Genomic DNA, 16,367 nt, shown 5'->3' with positions numbered 1-16,367 from the left:
ATGGTTGCAGAGCTGCCAGGGGCATCACGGCTACCGCTGGGGATCCTGGCCTGTGACCGAGAGGCATTTTCATCTTAATCATGCAAAAAGGAGATGTGGGGGTTTTTAATCAGAATTTTGTGCTCTGCCTCCCTCCCCCCAAAATCGGAGCACTTCTGATGATTTTTTTCTTTTTAACAGAGAAAACCAGGATCCTTGGTTGTGACCCAGTGTGGGGAGAGTTTGTTATATAGCCGGTGGGCCTGCATTTGTTTTGATTAGGGACTGGATTGGAGAGGGGTAGAAGCCACACAGGGGTGCCTGGCACAGCACTTGGAAGCAGGCAGCCTAGCTGAGGGTCAGAATCCCAGAGGAATGAGGCTGGTGTGATGTGTTAGGCTAAGACCAGAAGGGTTAAGGCCAGGGTCAGGCAGCCTAGCCAGAGGCTTGTGGGCTGGGGCAGGTTGAGGCTAGGGGAGCCAAGACCAGTGGGAGCAGTCCAGACCAGGTGAGGGAGCCTGAGTGCAGAAGACTGGTGTAGCAGAAGCAGCCTGGCTTGGGGTTGGGGACCTAGAAGGCTGAGGGGTGGGATACAACTACAGTAGCTGTGCAAGGGCCCAGGGGTCCAGAGAGTGGAGGGCTGAGACCAGAGTAGGCTTAAGATGAGAGCCAAAGCCTGGGGAGGGTGAGGGCCAGGGGTCCAGAGAAAAGAAAGCCTTGCCAGGGCCAGGGGCCTGGCAGGCTGACTAAAGTCTGGGCCTCTGGATGGGCCAGAGGGCCCAGTGGACAACTTAAAGTACCAACTGCAAGGCATGGGTATGGGTACAAGGGTGGAAGGAGGTCACAAGGCAACTGATGCCCTGGGATATTTAAGGGCTACCAGAGGGCCCTCATCTAGTGCTTGAAGGACAGGACTGGGGTCAGCTGGGTATGGGAGGGATACACTGGCTAAAGCAGGCTAGGGCTTGCTCTGGGACCCTGGGGCCACCCTGCTTTTTACAACCGAACAATTCCATCAAGGCATGGCATGGCAGGGAAGAGGAGAGGGGACACTGGGGAACCAGTGTGGGGCAGGAATTGTGTGGCCACCAGGGGTGTCACGGCTACCCCTGGGGCCTGGTCCTGCTACAGAGAGAGGTGTTGTAGGAGAATATTGGCCTGCCTATGTCAGCAGAACTCCAGAGTACTGTAGGCCCAGCCAATTTCTTTTAGGGGTGCACTGATAAAGATTTTCTTGGATAATACTGATGGCTGATTTTATTAACCAGTCATATTGGCCAATACCAATCTGATAGCCATTTACAGGAATGCAGCTTGGAGATCAGCGTCCTGCTGGTAGGTTTGGGGAGGCAAATGAAGGCCCCCATGGTGAGGGAGGGAGTGGGGCAGGGGCAGTGAATGTGACCCCGGGGCCAGGAGCAGGATGGAGCCATGGGAGGTTTGGGTTTTTTTTGTTTTTTTTTTTTTTTGGGGGGGGGGGGGGGGCAGGACTTGGCTCCCCACTACTGCGTACATCCCTGAGGGAAGCATGGGGGGCATGTGCCTCCCCAGATTGTGTGCAGACTTGGGACCAGGGACTACCCTGGCTTCTTCCTGGGATGGGGCTGTGCTCAGGGCAGGGTGGGCTCAGCTGCAGCAGGGCAGGGGCAGCACTGGGGGGCTTGGGGGGGGGGGGGGGAGCTATAGCTTCCCCATAGTGCCCCCCCAGTAGACACTGTTATTGCCACCCACCCTGTGCAGCTCAGCCCTCCCCACACCCACCCACCTGAAATGCAGCTCTGGCCTAGTCCCCCTGCCAGGAAGAGTCTGGCACAGCCCCTGGCCCAGAGCTTGCAGCTTGCCCTGTGCATAACACGGGGGGGGGGGGCATATGCCACCCATGACCCTCCTGGGGGGCCACACAGCAGCTGGTAGCTGACCCCCCCCCCCCCCCTCCTCCCCAGGGTGCTCTGTCCTGCACCCTGTCCTGGCTGGGTAGCACCTGCCCCTGCCCCCCATTCTCCCTCACAGTGGTGGCCTCAGTCTATTTCCCCCCCCCCTCCCATGCACCCTGCCTCCCAGTGTCTTACTGGCCAGATGCTGCTCTCCAAGCTACTGGGCTGTATTTACGGCTGTATGCATGCTGTTTAAGACGAACCAGTCACATTCCAACAAGTCTGCAAATTCTCCTAGTATCTTGTCTTGAGGGCAAAGGAAAGGAAAGGATGGGGGTCACATAATAGAAATCTCTTTCAACCTGACCTACTCATCTGGGAACAAGGTAAGAGACTTATCCTGGCCTCAGATTACTCTAACATCAAGACAATGCTCTGCCTAGGGCCTATTGGATAATAGGGACCAATTTCTTTAGATGTCTAGGGAAGTGAGCAGCTCTAATGCCTGGCAATTGGTGAGTTTGGCTCTGAAGCTTCACTGGCATCTGCACAGTGAAAATCTGTAAGGAAGCAAATTGTGTCCCAGGAGGGAAGAACAGCACATGCAGAGCAGTGCTGTCAGGTCTTGCAGCACCACTGTTGTAAAGCATTCTGCACAGCTAGCCTTGTCCCCCTCCCTGGACCAGAATTATGTTGGTAGGAGGTAGCCTAGTCTGCTCTCTCAAGCGCTTCCTTTGGGACCTAGTGCAAAGGATCAACTACCCCACTAGAACACACAGTTTCTAAACTGGGACAAATATATGGCCCTAGAGCTGATGATCACTTTATCTATACTAAGTGCTTAACTGGTAGTTAAACTATGGTTATAAAACAAGCTTTCTAGCATGTATTTTCACACCACTCATTTTCCATTCTTGACAAGATCCATGGAGCTCAGTGGCTGTATGCCCTATACTAAGAGAGGGGGACACTGCTGCTATGATACAAAGACGACTTATGTATCCTTGAGAGCTCAGCACAATCCACAGATAATCTGAGCTCTGTAAAACCAAACCTGCTCCAGAATGCAAAGTTGTTGGTTACTTACTATAGCCCATTCCCTGAACAAAATACTTGAAGGCTTCTGTCAGCTTCCCTGGCTGCAGAGAAAAACACAAGGCATTAGTGCAAGTGGAATAAAAGCATGTGTTTTTAAGACAACTCTAATCTACTCAATCAGGAAATGAGTTCTTACCTGAACTACCTGAGGCAGCCCCCCACAGTCTGCCATCTGCAAGAGAGGAGAGGGGTTTTGAACCATTCTATATAGCCAATCCTCGTGCTGCACAATTCCACTAACAGCTGCTTAAACAGGAGCCTGGCTAGCAAAAATGGAATAGATTACCACTTTTTAAAATGAGGTGAAGCCTCATACAGCATGTAGTGCACTGTTTCATAGTAGTTAGGGGTCAGAAGGGACCTAAATAGATGATCTAGTCTGAACCCCCCCCCCCCCCCCCCCCCAATGGCTGGAGCACACACTGGGATCACGCGACCCCAGACAGGTGTTCATTCACCCTCTTTTGAATTTACCCAAGGTAGGAGCGAGGACCACTTCCCTAAGAAGTTGGTTCCAGATCCTAGCCACCCTAACAGTGAAATAGTGCCTCCTACTCTCTAACCTGAACCTGTTCTCCAGCAGCTTCTGGCCATTGTTCCTTGTCACCCCAGGTGGTGCTGGGGGGAATAGGACCCTTCCTATTTGCTGCTGATCTCCCCTAATGAGTTTGTAGGCAGCCACCAAATCCCACCTCAGCCTCTCCTCATAGGGCCTGCCCTGTTGCCCTCCAACTAAGCAGGTGGTCCTCCTCTGAACCCTCTCAAGGCAGGCCACATCCTTCTTAAAGTGGTGCCCAGAACTGGATGCAATACTCCAATTCAGGCCGGACCAATGTCGTGTGGGGGGGGGGGGGGGGATCGCCTCTCTGGACTGGCTTGAGATGCGTCTTTGGATGCATGACAAGGTGCGGTTGACTTTGTTGGCTGCAGTCTGGCATTGGTGGCTCATGTTCATCTTGGAGTCCATAATGACTCCAAGATCCCTTTCTACCTCTGTGCTCTCAAGGGGGGGAACTCCCCAGCTTGTATGTGTGCTGTGGATTCCTCCTCCCCAGGTGCAGCACCCTGCACTGTGAGCTCTCTCGACTTGGCTCTGAGAACACACTGCAGCTGGTAACTTTTGGGGGTGTATCTCTGTTACCAGTGAACTGCTCCAGGTCATATTTAGGCCTCAATGAGCACCTCTTTCCCTACCCCAACTCTTTCCACTAACAAGACCAGGTTCTTCCTATCTGTGTCCCTTTCATATTTTAGTTTTCTGACATGCTAAGAAGTCATCTTGATATAGACAGGTGAGATGAGAAGAATGCTAAACTGGTATAAAGGTGATAAAATTGTGTCCAATGAAAGCCACCCTCTGAAATTGGAGCAGAGTATAGGACAGGAGGAGGGTGTGACTGGACCACCTCTGCAATTGCTAATCTTCTTATTGGATGGCTCCCTGGAAACCATTTGCCAGTTGGTACAAACTAAAGCAGCCCCTAGGCTACCCTAATTTTTATCAAGGCCAGAAGCATACAGTTTAGAAAACCAGGGAATTGGAACTAGTTTCCTGACTGCATGCTCTCCTCTCCTACTCTGAATAATATAGGCACCAGAGAGCCTACAGTCCAGAATGCCTATCTAGACCCCTCTGGGTCAGTGAGGATCTAGTCGGGGAACTTCTGGAGGGACTGGAGGTATTTAAATCAGCTGGTCCTGATGATCTCCACCCCAGAGTGCTGAGGGAATTAGCAGAGATCATTGTGGGACCCCTGGCACAGCTTAACGAGCACTCATGGTGCTCTGGTGTGGTGCCAGAGGACTGGAAAAGGGCCATTGTGGTTCCCATTTTCAAAAAAGGAAGGAAGGAAGGAGGACCCAGGAAACTATAGCCCAGTTAGTCTTACCTCGATTCTGGGGAAGCTTTTTGAGAGAATTATCATAGCACATGTCCATGAGGGGCCAGCAGGGGAGCTTATGCTTGGGGGCAACCAACACAGGTTCATCAGAGGCAGGTCCTGTCAGACCAACCTGGTGGCCTTCTATGACCAGGTGACAAAATCCTTAGACGCAGGGGTAGCAGTGGATGTAGTCTTTCTGGACCTTAGGAAGGCCTCCGACACTCTCTGATCCCATTCTCATTAAAAAACTAGGGGACTGGTGTCGACACCTACATAGTCAAATGGGTCGCTAACTGGCTGGAGGGCCGTACCCGGAGAGTGGTGGTGGACGGGTCATTTTTGACCTGGAGGGATGTGGGCAGTGGGGTCCCCCAGGGCTCGGTCCTTGGGCCTGCACTGTTCAACATCTTCATCAGTGATTTGGATGAGAGGGTAAAAAGCACCGTTAAAATTTGCAAATGACACTAAGATGTGGGGAGAAGTGGGCACGCTAGAAGGGAGGAACAGGCTGCAATCGGACCTAGACAGGTTACAGGGGTGGGCGGATGAGAACAGGATGGGTGTCAACACTGACAAGTGCAAGGTACTGCACCTGGGGAGGAAGAACCAGCAGCATACCTACAAGCTGGGGAACTCCCTTCTTGTCAGTGCAGAGGCAGAAAAGGATCTTGGAGTCGTTATTGATGCCAAAATGAACATGGGCAGACAGTGTGGGGACGTGGTCAGGAAGGCCAACTGCACCTTGTCGTGCATCCACAGATGCAGGTCCAAGGAGGTGATCCTCCCCCTCTATGCAACACTGGTCAGACTGCAGTTGGAGTACTGTGTCCAGTTCTGGGTGCTGCACTACAGGAGGGATGTGGACAACATGGAGCAGGTCCAGAGGTGGGCAACTTGCATGATCAGGGGGCAGCAGGGCAGGCCCTACGAGGAGAGGCTAAGGGACCTGAACCTGTTCAGCCTCCACTGAGGGGGGGATCTAGTGGCAGTTTACAAACTAGTCAGAGGGGACCAGCAGGCATTGAGGGTGTCCCTGTTCCCCCGAGCACTCCCAGGAGTGAGAAGAAATAATGGTTACAAGCTGGCAGAGGGTAGATTTAGACTAGATATCAAGAGGCGCTACTTCACGGCCAGGGCGGCTAGGATCTGGAACCAACTTCCAAGAGAAGTGGTGCTGGCTTCTACCCTGGGGGTCTTTAAGAGGAGGCTAGATGAACACCTTGCTGGTGTCATTTGACCCCAGTACTCTTTTTTTTTTTTGCCCTGCCATGGCACGGATAACATTTCTAAGACACCTGTAACAACTCTAGAGCTACTTACCTTTAAGAGTGTAGTCTTGGTTGGGTCCAGCCGTGAGTTGCATTCAACCTAAAGGGCAAAAGGGAAGATCAGATGAAATCCAAAGTGTCAAATACAGAGCAGCAACCACCTTCAGCACCAGAACCATCCAGATAAGCAAATACCCACCAGTATATTTTTCTCCCCTCATGGAAGGGAGAAGAATGAATCGGATGGCAAGGTAGCAGGTGCAGAATAGTAAAAAAGAAGGGCAGATTGAATGAATGAAAAGCAGAAGACCACTAGAATAACTTCTTACAAGGACAAACTCCTCAACCTGATCTTTAAACATGCTTCTGTGTCACTTTGACATGAGGAAAACATTACAGAACTGTGAGAACGGGCTGCGGTTGGGAAGGTGGGCGTCCAGGAGATGGCAGCATAGTTTTCACTCTAAAATGTTTGGGAAGCCCTTTGTTGCGGGAAAGGTTGTTGGACAATGATGACGGGGGGGAGGGAGGGAGGGAATCGTAGTCTAGATCTTGATCAGCCCAGTTCACCAACTCGGATATATTTCTTTAGGCCAGTTAAGTTCAGAAGAGCGGGTAAGGACAGCATGTAGTATAAGGCAGTAAAAGAGTATCTTGTGGAACAGCTAATTTGGATGAACAAGTTAAAAAGAAGTCCCAGGAGCTGGGAACCTGATTACTTTGTGCTTTGTCACAGCCAGGGAAGCTGAGGCTTGAGAGCATGTCATGCCTCCTCTGCTGTAGACTGAGAAGTAACTGGAATTTCTGGAGAGTTTATCCCAGGTCCACAATAGCAAAATCAAAGAACTGGACTCCTGTTGTTTTGTTTTGGGAGAGGGCAAGTTTTTAACTGGGGAAAAAAGAAAACAGAAAATAGAGTGGCCAGGATAAGCTTCACAAGGATCTAACTGCTTTCTTTAAGGTACTAGGAATTTCCCAGGTTTTTGCAAGCTTTCTTAAAACAGCAGTGAGGCTATTCCTCCAGTAATTCCTATTGTTTCTATACTGCTACTACAGAGCCCCAAGCCTGCTCACACTTGATGACTCGGGGACATAAGACCTGCCTACTCCCCCTCTCCTCACCATCCCTCAGCTCCTCTATACTGCACAAACCCTATTTGGAGCTGACCTCAAAATGGTGAAGAAAAGGTCAGTGTTGGTTCACAGAGGCCAAGTCTGGTCTGAAGGCAAGTAGCTCCTGCATTGGAGTCTGACCAGACAGCTTGTATTCAGCTTACAAGCACTTGTCCAAAGAGGAAGGCTGAGGACCTCTGCCAGCCTGAAATCCCCAGCTGGTCTTGATACAGTACCAAAGGAACAGTAATTCATGAGCATGTGAACCAGAGGTCCGCACACAGTCTTAAAGATCTCAAGGGATCGCACCCTGCAGATACCTGGTCCTGAAAGAATCATGGCCTTAACGGAGCAAGCTCTAAGATGTTCAGGTATAAGGACTTTAGTCAGTTCCTATCAAAAGTGAATAAGTAGCTTCTTCACTTATCAGCTAGGACTTGTAGATCTGTTTCTGAGAGAGAGCATTAATTCCCTCAAGGGTCAAGAGGGTTAACTGATAACATTTTTGACATCCAGAGTATATAGCTGACTTCCCCTGGAAGACCACAGGGCTTTGGGAAATCGGCAGAAGCATTGGCTTTGTCAAAGCCAAGCTTTTTTTGTGAGAAGGCTCTGGATGACCCTAGAATATCACTTGGTACCATGGTTCGCAGAATAAGGTGGTTTTGTCAACTGCTTCCTGGGATATTAGGAGCACTCTGAGCAAAAGAGGCCATATACACTTACCACAGCTTCCACAGCAGGTGAGCTGTCCCCAACCACTAGCAAGGCTGGGCATCTAGGCAAAAACCAAAAGAGAAATGTATTCCTTGAAGTAGAGGTGCGCTGATACATCAGTCCGATATTGGATTGGCACTGATATAAAGAAAATTGACTATCGGAAATTGTCCTGATGTGGCCAATTAAATGCCGACGCAAGCAGCACCTAGGCAGTGAGGAGCACAGCCCAGCAGCTTGGAGAGCTGCGTGCAGTTGTTAAGTCTATTGTGGTGGAAGAGGAGGAGGGAGGGAAGGAGCAAGGGGGGGGGGGGGGGCAGATCAACCCCCCACCCCCTCCATGGTGTGAGTGAGGAGTGGGCTGGGGCAGGTGCTGCCCAGCTGGAGTGGGGTGTGGGACTGAGCTGGGGCTAGTCCACAGGGGCATCAGGGTGGCTTCTGCTGCTGCGTGCACACTGGGAGGGCATGGGGTGTATACCCCTGGATCTGGGCAGGCTGCAGGCTGGGGCTAGAGCCTGGCACAGGGTGGGGGCAAGCTGTGCTCAGGATGAGCATTGGTGGTGCTGGGAAGGGGGATTAGGGGGGCTACAACCAATTTTGGGGTGGCTGCAGCCCCCTCCCAGTGCCACTACTGCCTGCCCTGAGCGCAGCTCGGCCCAGCCCTGACAAGAGCCGGACGCAGCCCTGCAGAGCTGGGGGCACACACCCCCACACCCTCCTTGGGTGTGTACAGTAGGGGGAGCTGCCCCCACCCGCCTTCTGGATGAGCTGTGGGGCTGGGGCCACTCCCTCCCTTACTGCAAGGGGCACTGATCTGCCCCCTCCTTTCCTCTCCTTCCACAACAGACTTACCAGCTGGGCATAGCTGTACTGGAAATCAGATTGGTATAGGCCAATGTACTTAAACTGGCTATCGGTATTGGCCCTCAAAATCTGGTGGTACACCCCTAACTTAAAGAAACCCTGATGCACTTTGGCCTGTCCCTAGCTACCATGATCAGCTGCAGATAAAAATTTAGAGCTAAACTGATATGAGTGTAGTCTTCTGAGGAAACAGACACACCCAGCTTGATGCCAGTGTGCAAGCCTAAGCCACTGCTATTGGAGCACTCTAACATGCTAAGGTCCTCTCCAGAATTCACTTCTGCAACGTATTGTCCTTGCAACACAAACTGACTATTGCTATTGCCCTACATATAGGTCCCTGCCACTCATTACCAATATTACACAATTAATTGGTTAATTGTGCAATAAATTTAGATTGGCTACATGTGCAAAGTAATTATCATGCAATAAAAATGTATATCCAGATACAAAAACAGCCAACCAGATACGAAGTCAGTGCTTGAAAAAGTGTAACAACTCTATAGCTTGTTTCTATCCAGCTTAAATTTGAACATGTGGCAGGGCTGAAGCAGGTATGTATGCAGAGGAAGCATTTATACAAACCAGAATATGGTATGGAGGCATATTTACAAATCAAACGTTTTCACAATATAATCACATGCAGTCTATGTGCACTGTAACACAGAATAAAAGGTATCAGATTTACCCAAAGAACCTTTTCTGCCTGTAACATTGGGTGTTTAGAAAAAGCTAAAAGCTAAGTGTAGCTCTGGTGTACTTTGGCTTAGAGCAGACTAAAGTACAGTGATGTCCAAAGTTGCATCAAAAGCTTTAATGTAAAAACTTCTGATGACCGGTATATTCTTCACCTCTTTAATTTGACAAAAGGCCTCATTTCACAGCACTTACTGAGTATATAATTGAAATAATATGAATTTAAACTAAAACAAGTCCAGTGAAGGGTACTATGATGACTAGGGGAATGGAGCACCAATCTTGCATAACAAACTGAAAAAGCTTGGCTTGTTTAGCCTAGCAAAATGTAGGTTGAAATGGGATTGGAGTGCCCATTATGAAAACATAAGGTGGTAAAATACAGGAGACAGAGAAGAGCTGGCCTAAGAATAAATGGATACAAACTGGTCCTGAATCTATGAATGCTGGAAAATAGCAGGGTCTGACCATCAGAGGAGTAAGACTTCTAAAATAATTTTCCAAATAAGTCTCGTGACCCTGCTACTTCTAATTCTTTTTAAAACAGACTTCAATCAATTTACAAAAGGGATTACATGATGTGGTTGCCCACATCAGCAGAGGACTGGATTCAATCACCCAGGAAGCCCCTTTCCTGTCCCATGCTGAGATTTCAAATGGAGCAACTCAAACATCACACAGCTAGTCCTTCAGGCAGTCTGTAAACTGAGCACAGCATTTAATTGTGTGTGTGTAATTTGGTAGTGCTGGGGTGATGTCATAGCTGGTATAGTCCAGAATATACATGAGAGGCAAGGACTTTTGCGGGCAATATCTTTTTATTGAAACAACTGTTGTATCAGGTTACAGGCAGCCAGGTCTACAGGTCACCCAGGGTCAAAAGAAACAAAGACCTGAAGGGAGCCTGCAGAGTTTGAATGTAGGGAACCCAGGAAGCCAGAAAATCTATCTGAGGAACTGAATCAGAGATCCAGAGAGACAGGCAGAGCATGGGGTCGGGAGGCTAGCTAGATTGGCTATCTGGGAGATCAAACCAGAGTCAGGTTAGGGAGCCAAGGGTCAGGCCAAACTCATGGTTCATGAGCAAGCCAAGTCAGAGAGCCTGAGAACCCATCAGAGAACTAGTAGAGGCACAAACCACAGGTAAGATGGCCAGGATACAAGATTGAGCCTGATGGCCCAGACACTTCCTCTTCTGGATCAGGGGTTTTTATCGGAAGGGGTAAAAAGTCAGCTGACACTGGCTGGCCACTCCAGATACAGGGAGGGGGTGCGTGGATAGGTCCAGATACTGGGTTCTGACCACCCATGTCCATCCAAATGCTGAGTTGAGGAGGCAGCAGATTAGGATGAGTGGCTGCACCAGGCAAGATGAGACCTCCACGTTCAAGTCCATGGCCTGACATCAACTGCATGGCTGGGATAGATTTAGACAAACTTTTGAATGTAATGCATTCTTGTTCAGGTCTGAGTGCTGCACAGGAAAAGCAAGCACAGTGAAAATTAAAAACAGCTTGCAAGGCTGTGAAGCTAGAGAAGAGACATTTCGAGGTTTAGCAGACAAGCTAGTCACAGAACGACAGCTTGATCAAGACCTTTTGAAAGGGAAGAAGGTAATTCTCACCTCTAGTGTGAAAAAAGATCATCAGGAGCCCGATAGATTATTATATGCCATGAAGTCAATATCAGTGTTGTCTTTAGAGTTCTTTGTGTCCAGCCAGTTTATGAATTCTTGTTCCTGCTAGCTTTTTGAAGGTATTTTGCAAATTGCCCTTGAGCTTGAGGACAGTGAGGTCATGAGAAGCTGTTCTGTGAAAACTGTTCTATATGTTTGTGTCTCTCCTTAATCTTTTTTCTGAGATTAATTTATTTTGGTTTGTAGTTTTAGTCTCATTTTGCTTTTATAGTTCCCATGTGGGCAGAGACAACCCTAGCAAGATGTGAGGCCTGGGACAAATCAGCCTGTGTGAGGCCCAGATGTGAAGAAGCCAGCGACGGAGGGGGGTGGTGGCAAGTGGCCAGATGCAAAGCTGGTGGTGGTGGCACAGAATCACCAGCTCTAGGCTCAGCTCTGCAGGGACCCCCAAAGTGCAGGGCCTAGGGCAATTGTCCTGATTCGCACCTCCCACCTCCAGGGATTCCCTGCATGTGGGCATCTAGTACACTGGATGATATATACGATATTTTGGGTTAAGCATGTATAGGATCTGTGGATTCTGATGGGTCCATTGTTGGATGGCATTGATCGTTGTGGCATGGGAGATGTGTTGACAGGTTTGGCATCTATTGTTATGGCAAGGCTGTCCCATTTGATGTCTGTTGAACAGTGGAGTTTGCTTCTAATGATGAGTTGAGGTTAAGGAGATATTTAAAAACTAGGAATGGAGGGCCTGAGAATCTCTCTCTTAAGGTCTGATATTTATTGAGTAGAGTATAGGTTATAATGGGTTGATGATTCTTGTTAGTTCAAGTGTGGCATGGCTGGTGACCACCAGGAATATGTGGTCTTTTTGTATTGTAACAGGTTCCTGTGTCGTGTTTAGATGGCTCTTTCAAAGATTAACTCTATTTCTCTGTCAGTGTGTCCTTGTATAAAGTCAGATTTCAGGTTGGCAAAATGGGTATCATGAGTACAGGTTTCCCTTGCTTTATGAGGGTTCTGTATGTGCAAATTTGCTCTTATGCATTGACCTTTTTATACCGAAAATTCGTTATATGCAAGGCAAATTCACTCTTATGCAATCAGTGTGGTGGAAGCCCACAGTCAGCTGCCTTGCGTAGTGCATTGTGGGAGTGAGGCACACCAAAATATAGTCTCCTGTGTGGATCTGTGCTCCTTGCTCATTGTCTGTGACATGTGTTTCTGTAGTTGCCATCCCTATTATGGTAACATTCACCACCACCCTGTGCTTGTATGTACTGTCTGCTGTTGGTGAGTACCAAAATTATCTTGTAAAAGTGGTAGAAATGGGTCTGGGTGTCAGTACTGTTGTGGTCTTGGAACATATCCCTATTTGTTACATTGTAAAGTGAGTTCCCTTTATGCAAACCTGAGTTATGCACTGTTTTCCAGGAATGCGTGTACAGCATAAAGCAAGGGAAACCTGTATTTTCCTCAGAGCAGTCGTGGTGGTATCTGAGGGCCTTACTGTAGATTACCATTTTTTCAGTATGTTTGGGATGATTGCTGGTTTTGTGGATAAGGTCTATGGCTTTTTGTATATAATGGTTTGTAGGGTGCCATCCTGTATGCAGATCAGGGATGGGCAAGATGCAGCCCACTAGGCCATTCTATCTGGCCCATGGGGGCCCCTAAAAAACTTAGAAAACTAATATTTATCTGCCCCAGGCTGCCTGTCATGCAGCCCTCGATGGCTTGCCATAACTTAGTAAGCAGCCCTTTGCCTAAAATAACTGCCTGCCCCTGATGTAGACTGTAGTATCTAAAAAGTTGATGTTAGTATTGAAATATTCCAGAGAGAATTCTCTCGAGTGGTGATAGCTGTTAAACTAGTGGTGGAAGTTGGTAAGTGAGTCCAGGTATTCACATGATGAATATATAATCTATGTAATGCAGGTAGAGTGCAGGTTTAATGGAGCAGTTTTCTAAAAATTTCTTCTCCAGGTGGCTCATGAAGTTGGCATATGGAGGGGCCATATTTGTACCCATAACTGTGCCTGTTTTGGAGGAAGTGTTAATTGTTGAAAGTGAAGTTGAGTGAGGATGAAGTGGATATGTTGTGCAACATGTTGCAAACCTGTGTGTACTAAATATTCATGTAAGTATTTCATGCAGGCAGTTATGCCTTCATGGTATGGGATATGTACAGGCTGGTGACATTGATAGTTCCAAGCACAGCTTTCTTGGAGATGGTTGATGTTCTGGACCTTGTTGAGAGTCTGTTGGCTTGTAGAAAACTCAGTGTTTGAGTGACAGGTCATTTCAGGGTGGCTTCTATGAATCCTGATAGCTCTTCAATGAGGATACTGCAGTTGGGTATGATGGGTCTGTGTGTAATTTGAGTTTGGTATGCTGTATTCACAACCAAATGCTGCTAGAAAGGGCTGCTTCTGAAAGTCCAGATTCTGGAATATTAATTTAACGACAAACTTATCAGACTAGAGATCACACTTTGTAACTCAAAGGGACCTACTATTTTGTCAGTGCTCCCCCTGATTTTTGTGGTCTGAGTGCAGTGCAGTGCCATTTTCGCAGCGGAATGCAGAGGGTCTTCCCTTTTGCCTCTGGCCAAGAGGCCTCAAGTCCCACCCCTCCCTGGAGATTGACAGATGGCCATCTGTCAATCTCTGGAAAGGGGAGGGACTTCCAGGGCCCCTTGGTTAATCAGAGGTATAAAAAGGCCTCTCTGCCCCTCACCGAAGCCTGACAGATGGCCATCTGTCAATCTCCAGGGAGAGGCAGGACTTCTGGGGCCTCCCAGCTAATGGGGGGGGCAGCTGCCATCTTTCAATATGAAAATTACCCTCTCCGCTTTAGGATTCCAAGGCCTCCTACTTCTGTTTTCAGGTCCCTTCCCCACTTGCTGGACATTTTACAGCTTCTTTGCAGTCCCTGTGCTTTTTTGCTGGGACCAGCTTTTTCATGGGGGTCCCACCAAATTTGCGGCTTCCGTGAAAATTGTCATAGGAGAAAAGCATATTAAGCTCCTTCCTGTGAAGTGTGGGCAGTAAAAGGGGGAACTAGAGAGCTTCTGCCTGTAGCACTTAAGTAGGTGGGTATTATCTGGGTTGGATTCTCTTCTTGCTTACGGTAGTGGTGGTGGTTAGGTTTTCCATCAAAGTTAATACGGTTCAGCCCCTAGATGCCTACAGCATTTCCTGGAATCGATCATCTGCAGTTTCACAGTTCACAGAATACTCAGGCCTACAACAGTTCCACCCCTTGGCAGGTCTTAGCACGGACCCCCGAGGGAAGTGAATCAGTACAGGTAGTTCTGTTTATTGGATATGCTCCTCCCTTAGCTACTGACCTCCTCACCACCCAGATTTAATTTTTACATTCCTCTACAGCAGTGGTTCTCAACTTTTTTTGTACCAGGATCAATTTATAAATATCAGTGGCCAGTCCCAAGTCAGTACTCCTCACTACCAGCCTGCTGCCCCCAAGCCCCAGCCCCTCAGTGTTTTTAAAGTTTGTTGATTCATTTCTTAAAGTTTGTTCATGAACCCCTCTTTTTCCTTGCAACCCATGGGTCAAGAAATACTGCTCTACAACATCCCGCTTTCAGCTTGCTCAGGCTGCCACAGAGTTTCTCTCTGTTCTCCATATCTACCTGGCCCTGGAAAAAATTCTGCTCCTTGCCTCGCCCATTCCCTGCAGCCGCCTTCTCTCCCCAGTGGGCTACTGTGAAGATCTCCATGCTCCCTGCTATTCTTCTCTACCTCAGCCCTTGCTAGAGGTAAACAAATAACTGATTTTTGCTTTATTAGGGAAAAAAAAAGCATTTCAAGTTCACTTGAATTAAACTATTTTTCATTTTTTTCCCTCCCTAAATAGAAAAAATTTGTTACACATCAAACAAAATCATTCTGTTCAACCTGAATCAGAATATTTGGATTCAGCAGTGTTTTTGATGTTTTTCTTGAAAAAAGTCAAGCTACATTTAAAAAACAAAAACACCCAACAACAAAAACATTGTTTAAAAATGTATGTCTAAGACACATAGACAGACTGATTCAGAACAACTTACTTGAGTGTTTTTGCTGTGTTTTCATTGATGCCCAAAACTGGTCTCTCAATTTCCAGGTCTCTACGACTGGAAGATGAAACAGAACAATTTTCCATCATACTACACAGGGAACCCTGCCATGGTACAAGGGCACTTCTCTGGAAGAGGGGCTGTGGAAGGAGATGACGCAGCTACCTCCCAGTTGAGATCTGTATAAAAAAGTGACTAACATCTTCCAAAAGGACTCTGATGGTAAAACCTAGCAGAATGCTTCAAACCACAGGCATGCCCAGCTGCTCATGGTTAGGACCAAATAAGAAAATGGGGCCTGGTCTCTCCAGGCTTTAATAACAACATAGGCCTGGTTCGAAAAGGACGGTCTACCCCTGCCACCCAGTTTATTCAGTAGAGCAAAGAGAAAACACTGATTTGCATTTTCAAGTCATAAGCTGTGGAGAACAGGAAGGAGACTCAAGGTATAATGTTAGCCCTTTTGTCCCAAGGACTAGGCAAAATGCTACTGAGACTCTATATTTAAATAGAAACAGCACTCTTCTGAGCTGGCTTTGTTTAGTGAACCAGGGATAGAACAGGGCTCAGCTGCAGATAAATAAAGGCTAAGGAAACTAGACCTATGGTGGTAGGAGTCATTATGAGATGCTTCAGAGTACAGCAGGTGGAAGGCTGTACACATTAGATGAGTACTTCCTTGTCTTGGGACTGTCTCCTGTGCCTTGTGCAGCCAGGGGGTGCAGTAACCGTAAAACTGGCTTTGTACGCACAGGCAAAATAAGAGTTTTGTACCTGTTATATGAATTAAGAAATAGCTGAAGGTTATCTTGGTTAATGTCCTGTGCAATGTGAAGTCTGTATGTCTGAATCAGGTCCAGATTTGCCTGCAGTTCCTCCTATGGAGAAAGGATACAGTTAAAAAAGGCACAAAACAACATTTAAAAATCCTATCTGGGAAATGAACTTTGTTGAATATGCAACCGTGTACAAATCCCAGATAAATCATTCACCCACCATCCCATCCCCAACAACCAAAATGTACAGATCCTACAACGTGTTAAATTCTGGGTTACGCTGAAAAGATTAGCACTGAACTTCATCTTGTTAGCTCTAACGCTGCTTTCCAATCAGTCAGGATTCTTCTGAATTCAGCTTGAGCTCGGCGTGTTCCTT

At 47.9% G+C, this 16,367-nt stretch overlaps 1 protein-coding gene across 12 annotated transcripts in view; it reads right to left on the bottom strand.

The window, feature by feature from the left end:
• The window catches only part of NDRG3 (NDRG family member 3), a 104,065-nt gene that overhangs the window by 8,772 nt on the left and 78,926 nt on the right, over positions 1 to 16,367 (bottom strand). For all 12 annotated transcript variants that reach the window (XM_019485593.2, XM_006266043.4, XM_059733298.1 and 9 more), the window contains 6 exons: positions 15,987 to 16,090; positions 15,204 to 15,269; positions 7,942 to 7,993; positions 6,155 to 6,202; positions 3,088 to 3,123; positions 2,941 to 2,992 (listed from right to left, as the gene is read on the bottom strand). In XM_019485593.2, the coding sequence (XP_019341138.1) occupies positions 2,941 to 2,992; positions 3,088 to 3,123; positions 6,155 to 6,202; positions 7,942 to 7,993; positions 15,204 to 15,269; positions 15,987 to 16,090 (358 nt within the window). The remainder of the gene's footprint in view (positions 1 to 2,940; positions 2,993 to 3,087; positions 3,124 to 6,154; positions 6,203 to 7,941; positions 7,994 to 15,203; positions 15,270 to 15,986; positions 16,091 to 16,367) is intronic.

This window comes from Alligator mississippiensis, chromosome 9 (assembly GCF_030867095.1).
Source record: "Alligator mississippiensis isolate rAllMis1 chromosome 9, rAllMis1, whole genome shotgun sequence".
NCBI classification, from domain to species: domain Eukaryota; kingdom Metazoa; phylum Chordata; order Crocodylia; family Alligatoridae; genus Alligator; species Alligator mississippiensis.
This window is presented reverse-complemented; position numbering and strand designations above follow the sequence as displayed.